The 11,094-nt window shown below is 40.4% G+C and overlaps 1 protein-coding gene across 1 annotated transcript in view; it reads left to right on the top strand.

Moving 5' to 3' along the window:
* Positions 1-1,517, top strand: part of grid2 (glutamate receptor, ionotropic, delta 2) — a 486,943-nt gene extending 485,426 nt beyond the window's left edge. Inside the window, exon 16 of the mRNA XM_079687594.1 lies at positions 1,338-1,517. Within this exon, the coding sequence (XP_079543720.1) occupies positions 1,338-1,469 (132 nt within the window). The 3' untranslated portion in view covers positions 1,470-1,517. The remainder of the gene's footprint in view (positions 1-1,337) is intronic.
* Positions 1,518-11,094: the final 9,577 nt, after the last annotated feature.

An 11,094-nucleotide genomic window follows, 5' to 3' on the forward strand; every position in this document is an offset into this window, starting at 1 on the left:
ATCCCTAAATCCACCGTGTCAATTAGGTGAAACTACCCATTTCCACCCAGTAATTAGACCATTGTTCATGTTTAAGGTTAGTCTTAATGTTTGGGTCTCTGTAAACATGGTCCCTTTGATCAGTAGACTGTTACAGCCTCAATGTGTCCAAAGTTTTTCTTGCCAAGCTGTAGGCTACGATATTCCCTTTTATCTTGTGAGCACCCTTTTTTGAATAATTAATAGTGAATATCGGAAATAATATATTGTCTCATCTAAACATCGTGTTTGGTCTGTGCGAGTATTTGCGTCTGTGCTGTGCGCGTGCATGTACATCTCGCTGATTGCCGTTGCAACCGTGCGCTGCGCCACATACAGCTCGTAACAGTGTTGAGTGCGAGCCCCCGCTCACGTTTCCATTGTGAAGCCCTTTTTACTGGCAGGGCGTTGCGAGAGCTGGATCAAACCGTTTGAGATCCGCGAAAAAATTAAAATGGAAACTGGAGATGATCTGAGAATGAATGAATTGACAGTGAGTGCGCGAGCCCCAGGAGCCCCAAAGTTTTATCAGCTGACTGTTGATCAAGCAACTTCTTAGCCCCAAGCTCTTTTTGGCAGGCTTTTCTCCCTCAACTTTGTTAATTTCATCAACACATGAAATAACGTTATTCATTCAAATTGGACAAATACTGAGATGAAGCATCATTATTTGAACTGATTAGGGGGCACATTTATTATGTTAGATTCCTTTGTCTCAACGAATATGTGATTTTTTCTTTCTTGACTCAAACTTTGGAGTTGGGGTTACAGTAAATATGGGATGCAAAATGAAATGCAGCCTTTACGCCAGACAGTGAAGAGAAACATGTTAGTGATAGTAAATTAACCCTTTTCAACCTTTCTCCTCACTCTTTTTCCTCCCCCTTACTCATGCACACGCAGGTAATAGGCTAATTATGTCCAAGCTGTGAATCTCGCGTCGCGTGGACCACGCTTCTTACCTAAAACCGTCACCGCATGCACGTGCGTCCTGTGGGAGGTTCCCCTTACATCCCTCGCGTTAAACACTCCTTAAATTGTAACGTTATCATAAACATTCCGGCTTCGGGGGCCATAATCACCTCTCTCGGGCCTTACCGAGACTTCTCATTGGACGTCAACACGCGACCAGCGCGAGGAGGGGGGCTCCCAGGCGCGTGCCGCTTTTTAAACGGACGCGGCGCCTTGAAACATCAGAGAAGGAGTCCCGCACGCGACAGTCTTACTCACAAAGTGCGACAGGAAAGCAGTGGGTGCCTCCAAAACAACTGATATAGATTCAGTCGGGTAAACTTTTTCTACTTTTCGGGTTCGTTTAGAAACATGGATGTCCTAAGTGTGGAAGACTGGAACAGAGGCGCACAGGAGGTGGCAGCCATCCACGCGCGGCTGCAGAGCCTGAAACCTGCGGAGAGGATTGGGGAGCAGCAGCGCGAGGAGTCCCGCTATGAACCTGGACAGACGCTCGTAGACAGCGGCAGTGACCCACGCGCCTGGCTGGCTCCGGTGCAGCCCTCTGGCACCTGTGTGGCACACGCCACTTCACCCGACTACCTGCGGCACTCGCCCTGCCCCAGCACCGGGTCCTACCAAGGTGAGAAACATTGCTAATAGTGTCCATTTTGGACAACATTTCAAACCAACATTAGGCTACCTGCAATTCAACACCACATGCAACAGGCATCTAGGATTTGCAGTGGGTTATAGTTATGGGTCTCAAATAGGCAGAATTATAATTCATTTTCTTAACAGTCAGCTTGAGTGTCGTTATTTCAACAACCATAGTCAAAAGGTTTTGTATTTATTATAAATTAATCAAACAGGACCAGTTCAGTACATTTTTGTTTCTTTATTTTTCAGAGAGTGGTTCCCCGGATTCCAGTCCTCCCAGCTGCAGGAGAACTGCTAAGAGCCCCTCCTCTTCTTCGCTCAAAGTCAGGGACTTGTGCCGTCTTCAAAGCACGGCCACCGGGTCCGATGACGAAACATCAACGACACAGAGAGCCCAGTCCAGCAGACCTCACAACGGAGTCCAGAAGCAGAGGCGCGTTGCTGCAAACGCACGCGAAAGGAGACGGATGCACGGGCTTAATTACGCGTTTGACGAGCTGCGCAGCGTCATACCGGCGTTTGACAACGACAAGAAGCTCTCCAAATATGAAACTTTACAGATGGCGCAGATTTACATCAACGCACTGGCGGATCTGCTCGAAGCTCCAGTCCCCTCAAAAAAAAGCAGTAACGACGTCTCAAACAACAACAACTCGCCAAAGTGTGACGCTGTGCTGCCAGCCACCGGTAGTATTGACGGAGCGAAGGACAGGGCTTCCCCGTCCCCTACCACTTGTAGGACGGCAGCGGCTGTCCACATCAGCGGGATGCCTTTCCGCCCCACCTTCGACGACGAATCGTTCTCCGCTATTGAAGAAGCAATGCGTTCGCCTTCTCCTCCTTCTTCCACCCGGGCAGGCAGTTCCCTTGCACCAGTCGGAGGTGGGAGGAAAGATTCTCCCCGAAGCGACGGAGAGTTTTCCCCGCACTCCCACTTCAGTGACTCGGATGAAATAGCGATGGAGCTCCACTCAAGTGAAGAAGATGACCTCTCAGAACTCAAGCTAACGCGCCACCACCACCATCATCATCAACACACTGTTGCTTACTAAAAGAATAATAATAAAACATAATATTATTAAAAACAACAGACTTTATTATAGTCTCAACATTGCCTACAGCAAAATTACGGCCGTAGCATACAGTGTCAATAATACAGTCTTTATGTTGCTAACAAAATGCAGTTTTAACATGGAAGTTTTGGCTTTCTCAAAGAAAATCATGTTACATTTTTAACAATATCCTTATTCATTTTTGATCAACTTGTAAGTCTTAATCTAATATTTTTTGTGTGAGATGGGCCTAATTTGGTTCTGCCAATAGCTGTCTAGCCCATAATTTCCAGTTTCCATGGAGACGTGGCTGGAAGACCCCTCTGCCATGTATCGCTCAGCACAGCCATGGGCATTTCCCACGTCACTCCGACTGAAAGCTGTCTTCCACGAATCATGACTTAATGAATTATAATTTACAAAAAATAACATTTTGTAGCTTAAATATGATTTTGATATTTTATGTTTGTATTTGTTAATTTTTAAGTATAATGTATTTCCTTTTGCAACTTTAAAAGTTCATAATGTGCACTTTAAAAATATACAAGCCGGAGGCTTGATAAATGCGAGTTTTGTTTTCAAACCATGAACAATATGTTTTGTTTTGTTTGCTACTTTAGTAGCCTACTGCCAATTCCATACAAATAGCCTATTTAATGTAGCCATCAATGCTGCCTTCTTTTATATTTTCTTTTGTATTTTCAGATCAACCTGTGTGTCTTTTGCTTTCACTGGATGAGATTAATTGACATGTATTTATTGCTGATATTTTTTATTTGATTTGCTTTTTATAACTCCATAGTTACAGGAAGAGCTATAATTTTGCCATTTACTATGTTATTTTGATTTTGGAAATAAAAAAGCAAACGAAAACATGTTTCTCTCTCTCTCTGTGTGTTGTTTCCACGAACCTCCTAATCGCATCTATGATCAACTATTGATTTTAAAATAGGCTACATTTATATTTTTATATCTCCATATGATTTTCACCAAGATAAAATAAATACAAAAATAAGACAGTTATAGTATTTCATATCATAGTAGGAGTATTATTGGTTGAAGGGAATGTTTGTAAATGTAATATTGACTATATTAGAGCTTGTTAGAAACCGAACCGGTTACATCTATTGCATTGACCATAATAATAATAATAATAATAATAATAATAATAATAAGGTACATTTTATAATTAGACAAATACAAACTATATGTACACACACACAAACAGCTCAGGAAAAGAATAAGAGACTACTGCAAAATAATCAGTTTCTCTGGTTTTACTGTATGTGTTTGAGTAAAATGATTGTTATTTTTATTTGTATTCTATACTGACAACATGTGAGTTGGAATTCAACAGACACTGGAATGGAATGGCTGCCATACATGTATACACATTTTGATATATTTGTATATATATATACACACACACATATATACACACACATAGCCTACATATATTGCCTAACGAAATCTGCAGTAAGCTACCTTAGACTAACCTTTAAGTAGGCTATGTATTTAGCCTTAGGCGCAGTAGCCAGGGTCCAGGGCCTAACAAGTTGGAGTTCAGCAGATAATGAAGAACAAATAAAAGTTTACTGTTGAATGACCAAAGTTAATGATACATATAGGCTACTTTAAACCACACACGTAGGCCTTTCCATTTAATTAAGGAAACTTTTAACACTTCGGCCCAACGTAATTTATCGTAAGCTGTCGGCGACGTGAGTGTGCAACACGCGCTCGCTCGCCATATGTTGCAGGTGCACGCGCCCCCTGGCCCACAGTCCTGTGTTTCAAACTGAAATGTTTACGGCAATTTTAACGCACAGACACACTGAATTACATTATAGCACAGCGTTGTTTCCCTGCAACAATTTTGTGAAAAGTTTTAATCTTTTTTCTGAACTGTTGCCATGTCTTCCAATTGGTGAATAGGTAATGGAGAGCGTGCATTAATTTCGGGCTATTGTTGGCAGGCTCGTGGGCCGAGGTGTTGGATGGCCTCAATGAAGCACGCGCTGTCAGCTGGTGAGCGCTCGCGGGTCCCCACCGTGTCCCCGAGGACCTTACTCGAGAGGGAACACACTTTCTCAACTAAAGAAAGGCCTGTGCGCGCCTTTCACACGCACACATACACACACACACACACACACACACACACACACACACACACACACACACACACACACACACACACACTTTTTTCTTTCCTTCTTTTCTCTCTCCGTCAACCCAAACGCTCACTGGCAACCTATCCTGCTGCGCAAGCCGAAGTTGTTTCTTTTCCAACTTATTTGCGACTAATCTAAAGTGTGTCCAAAGCCTTGTTGACGCAGGGGCACGATACAAAAACGGGGGAAAAAGTAACTTCGAAATTATTAATGAAACTGCCTGAAGTAGCTGTTTGCTACCTGTCACTGTTCTGTCTCCCACCCACTGTGTTCAGCCAATCACAGCTCCTGCCCCTTTGCTCGCCTCCTGAAGGCAGGGAATAAAGGGAAATATAATGAGGATGCCGTGGTAAATAATTAACTGAATTTATGCAGGTATAACTTTATCCGAGTATGATCAGACAGCCATCTGCCGCAAGTTCGTGTTGCCGTGAAAGCATATCTAGTTTCAGTAAACACTTTAAAGGAATAGCCTACTGGAGAACCATGACAGCTCAAATACAAGGGAGAGCATGACGATTTCGAAAGTAAAAAAATAAGGATTACATTTTTGAGGTCCAAGTGAATCGGCTACTAGTCTCTAACCAGGTCCGAAAACTCAATATTAATTTAATTGATTATCTTTCAACATAAATATAACGTTTTATAGACGTTTTGGATCTCAACGAAAACGTTTGTTTATATTTATTTAAATAAGACATGTGTGCACTATCATGCAAATATAGGCTATAGGTAAACCATCTAAATGGAGCTTTGCTGAGAATGAGTTTAATATCTTATGTTTAGGGTGATGACTTTAGTAACCGTTTTTTGGTTAAAGTGATTAACAAACAGCTCACTTTGCATTAAGGACATGCACAAAAAAATATGTTCTTGTTTTGTTTTTCCTTTGGTCTATGTGGAATAATAATCACCACTAACATGCTTTGTTTCGTTAACCAATGATGTTTACTAAAGAAGGTGGAAGTTAAAAACAGTTTCAACAGGTGGGATGCTGGTCAGGCTGAGGTTTCAGGGTCATTAATTATTTACGCAGTATACGGACGTTATGGAAAATAACAACAGAGAGAGGGGTTAGGGGGAACCTAAGACGCACTGACGCGTGTGGATGCTTTTGTGGGTAAAATAATATACATCGAAAAGGAAAATCCACAAAACTCACCATAAATCCACCTTTCTGGAGGACTAAGTGTTTCCTGAGGAATTTCTCTTGACGCCAATTGTTGTAGAAAATAAAATAGTGCATCAATTCATCTAAATGTAATTCAGACAATATACTAACAAAGTAAAGCCATACTAAAACCATGTGCTATGGGAAGGTGTGACAATCTTATAGTGCCCTCAAATGCTTCAAGCCTCTGTAGTCATGCTCATTTCAATAAATACATTTAGAATATGTGAATTCCACAGCTTCCTTTTTTAATGAAAAGAAAGGCACTTGCATTTTGTATGAGATATGGGGAGGCGAGCTGTGTGCTGTCCAAAAAGCCACGGGTCTCTCAGGGGACCCAGAACAAAAGGCAGAACTGGGCCATAGTCTCCATCTGCTGTCCCAGGGAGAGAGAGCGGGAGAGGGTGGCGAGTGAGGACACCATGGGCAGATAGAGACAGAATAATAAGTGAGAGGGAGGGAAAAGAGAGTAGAGACAGCAGCAACAGGAACATGCTGGGGAGTTTTGGAGAGTTAAGGGTAAAGACGGATAGAGATTAGAGAATGTTCAGATATGTTTCAGTTAGGTTCAGTTCAGCCAACAGTAAGATGGTCTAAATGCTAAGAACCATGACAACCACCTTTGTTTAATCTTACCTTTAAATTAGCCTGCAGCCCTCACCTCTCATGTATTATCATGTAATGTATAGCATAACCTATAGTAATCACACACACACACACACACACACACACACACACACACACACACACACACACACACACACACACACACACACACACACACACACACACACACACACACACACACACACACACACACACACACACAAACACACACACACACACACTGCAGCTGTGTGACTCAATGAGCACCTGTTACATTGCATGCTCCAAATTCAGTGATGTTTTTAATTGTTAATGAGTTTCCTTGGTAATACTGTGACTCAGTCAAACAAATTGTAGCATTTATATTTGAAAAGTTATCTCTTGTTAAAATGAAATCACTGGATAAAAAATGCTCATATTTATGTCTTATAAATGTCAGCCTATTTACATTAGTTATTCAGTTGTGATCTAAATTATAGGTTTAGAGTTATTGTGTTTGCAGATAGGGTGAAGAGTAAATCAACAATTAAAAGACCATCAAAATCAGTGGAGACACTATGGAAATAAAGTTGTAAAGCAACATGAAGCAAACAGCAGAACTGTTTCATAAGATCTTAAAGGCAGTCAGAAGCAGAAGAAAAGAAAAGAAAAGTAGATCATCAGCCCATAAACAAACAACTTAGGCAGACACAATAAGATACATAATTTCATGCAAATCGAGCAATCTCTCTACAGTGAGAAAATAAGATCTTAGTTCTCTAAAGCAGCGCCCAGAGGCAATCATCTTTAACTGACCCTTTAGTTGAGGAGTTAAACCAGGACACATACGAGGTGAACATTTAAACTCTGCCCGCAAATTGATCATTGTGAACACTTTTAAAGGTATTATCAGTCTATGTACATAATATATAGACTGATAATATCTTTTTTCTTTGAGAATTGTAAAGAGACATAACAGTTACACTAAAACAATGAGTTAATCATTATTTTCTTGTTTACACTGTAATTCCTCAAGAGTTTACCTTTCTTAAAAACAAAACATGCACACTGACTTCTAAAAAAAACACCTTAGTAAAGGAACTTGTTTAACTTTAGTGAGGAGGACTAGATTGGTATTGGTTGTTCAACTTAAAAAACAACTAAATAATTTCAAACAACCAAATATTCTCAATTGAAATATAATATGGGTTGCAATTTATAATTTTTCAATTTTATTTATTTAAACTTCAATGGGAGTTGTTTAAACCATGCAAACCAATTGCTTTAACCTGTTTAGCCCTGAGCCTGTTTTTCAGGTCTCAGGCTCGAAAATGACATTCCCAGAACAAATGACCATATCTTCCCTTCTAAAAGGGTTAAATTAATAATATTTTTTCTCAAAGTAATGATAAACCTGTGAGTTGAATGTAGAAGAGTCAGAATCAATATAGATGTTTTTTTTTTTAAAGAAAATTCAGATTGAACATAGTAAAAAACTGTAAATTATTGTGTCCGTCCAAAAAATCTTTTCTACTTATAGTGAAAACTAACCTTGGATGAGGGTAAGGTAGACCAAAAGCTTTAAGAATCCAAAGTACAACATATAATTAGTACCCTGTATCAAGATTGATGCAAAACAAGTTAAATCTGACCTTTTTAAGAGAGATTTAGCAAAATAAACCCACTTCTGGTCATTTTTGTGGATTTTCCATATCTCTGGCCCCCCTTAGTCGATTTTGCTGATTGACATCTCTTTCTTACCGTTAGAGCCAATAGAATCGAATGGGGATTTCCCCACACACACACATGGTAAAACAAAAAGGTGGGGGTTTCGCGCATGCAGTTTTGCATCAGAGCGAACCTATCTCTGCTCTGACATCTGGAAACGGAAAAGCAGGATACTGTTCGTATCATTGAGTGATAATGTCTGTACTCATCGATTCTGTGTCATCTCACGATCAGATCGATGGGTTGGATTTGCCGAATGGATAAATAATAAGGTTTTATGAGTGAGTTTCGGTGCAGTAAATCTGTTAGCATTTTCCGCTCGTTGCTAATTCAGAGGCTAAGCGTTAGCATTTTGGGGTTTAAAAAAAAAAAAAATTTAAATGATAAGTTAGATGAGTTTCTTCCCGTTACATGGATATAAAACATTCTTAGTTTATTACATGAACATGCCCTCAGACACTGTTTCCTGCAAGATGTTGCGGGAGGGCCCGCCCCGGTACCGGGGTCTCTCGGGCTTATAAAAAGACCAAGTGCTTTGAACATCTATTACACATTAATGGAAACATTTTAAAATGTCTCCTTAGATAATCCCATATAAAAGTAGACATACAAAAATGAAATAGTGACACAATTCAATGTTTGCTTATTTGCCTTGTATTTGTTCTAGTGTAATGAAAAACTGATGTTGCTCATCATGCACAAGTGTTTGCAGTTTTAGTGGCAAAGTGTAAAGCATATGACAGCCTAAACTAGAGAAAAAGCGTTTCAGGTTGGTTTTGGAGATTGTCTATTAAGGCCCTGACACACCAAACTGACACCAGAGAACACGTCCCGACGGAACACGACTGTTGTGTCGCCTCACGTCTCCTGCTTCTTGGCCAACAGTCGCACTGGAACACACCGCAAAGACTTTAGCTGACGGCCAAGTAGCACGTATGAACTGCGTATGCGTCAGTGGCAATAACTCTCCTTACCAGCAGGCGGCGGTAGTGTGTATTCGTCATTCAAAAGAGGAAACAACCGGAAGACAGAGAAGAAGAACAGACTCCGTGATATAAACAAACAACAAATAGCGTGTGCGTTCCATTTTCACTCTCGTCCATCGAAAACATGTCTTGTGCGGTACTGGAGCTATCAGCCATTGGAGTGTTGCTTGCGGAAGACATTCTTCTTGCCTTCTTAAAGCGTTTGTTTACGTCCCTCACTTCCGTTTCGCTTCTCATGCACTGATTCGCTACCTGAACAGCCAATCAGAGTGATTTATTTGGCCCGACTGCCTGACCCGACGTCGGCCATGAAAGGCCAAATAAGGCGTGTCACGGCCGACGGTGCGGGACACACCAAATTGAGACAGTTTGCATCCCAGCAGCCCAGGCCTTATCACTGTCAGAATCCTGTATAAAACCAAACAAGTAAAACATTACAATTGTGTATTCACTTTGATCGCACCTGTGGAATTAGTAGGACCAAAAGTTGTCCAGTAAAGAGCACTTAAAAAATATGCCTTTCTCACATGCAATGTATTTGCTGTCCTCACTATAGCTTGTACTTGCTTGTATATAAGCCCTTGAGCATAATGCGAATTCTCATGTCTGATAAGCCGCTAATGGCTAACTACTAGGCGCCCTTTGCTCCTAACCTTGACCACGTTTATGTTTTTTATTTTTACTCATCATGAATGTGAAAGGTTTAAATAAATAAGTCTGTTTTGGTGAAAGGTGAATTTACAGGATCTAGGCTGGTAGCTTCACACTTTGTCACACACTGAACTGACACAGTTAGCATGCAGCCCATAAACATCTCTGCACTGAACTTACAAATCTGTAATCATTTTTATCTGACTGTCAGTTACATACCCACAAATACAAAGCGAATATCTGCACAACACTGTGTATTCTCTTAAAGAACCCATAAGAACTTACAAAGCAGCTGCTGTAAAAGTTACTGGGGTCCTCGTCAACAGGGAGGCCTCGGATAACAAGGGTGCACATTGCTGTCACATTTGGTTTCTAGAAGTGGATAATAAACAAATACTTTTTTAAGTTTATGGAACAATTCACATTTAAAAAGGTATGAGTTCGTCAAAAATGTGCCTCAAGACCCACCTGTTCCACACCGCATTTTACTGACTGTCCTTTACTTTATTTATTTATTTGTAAAACTTTTATGCTCTTAACCTTTTATTTTTATTTTTTATATTGCCATATTTTATCCAATATGCTCCTTTAGATATCTTTTTACTTATTTTAACCTTATAGCTTTGTGAAGCACCTTGAGAGGACGTTTGTCTTTAAAGTGTGCTATATAGAGAACCGCAGTGACGTGTGCTGAAACCCGGAAGTAAGTTCGCATTTTTAGCACTTCCGGTTCCTTCGTCAAAAAGCAATGCATTTTTTCCATAGGGTTTTGGAAAATAGCTCGAAATAAGGTCTGTGGTTGACACAAATTTAAGAGATAAATCACGTTTTCTTCTACGACATTAAATACATCAGCAGTGACCCCACTGGTGATTTTTGAAGAGTTTACGTGTCTGAAAAACGATGGTTGTTACCGAGTGGCTGAATAGGACTACAGAAATTGTCGAGGCCGTTGTATGTCATTACGCCGAACACATAAACACTCCCGCTAACTTTTTTTCCCCCTGTGTTCTGCTTGAAAGCAAGTACCTGCCTATCTTTAGTATCTTTAGTATCTGTATATCTATATTTGATCATTAGAATCTGCATTTTTGAAATTGTTGTTTTTAACACCGTAGTTT

The sequence above is a fragment of the Notothenia rossii genome (assembly GCF_949606895.1).
Source record: "Notothenia rossii genome assembly, chromosome: 6".
Lineage (NCBI taxonomy): Eukaryota > Metazoa > Chordata > Actinopteri > Perciformes > Nototheniidae > Notothenia > Notothenia rossii.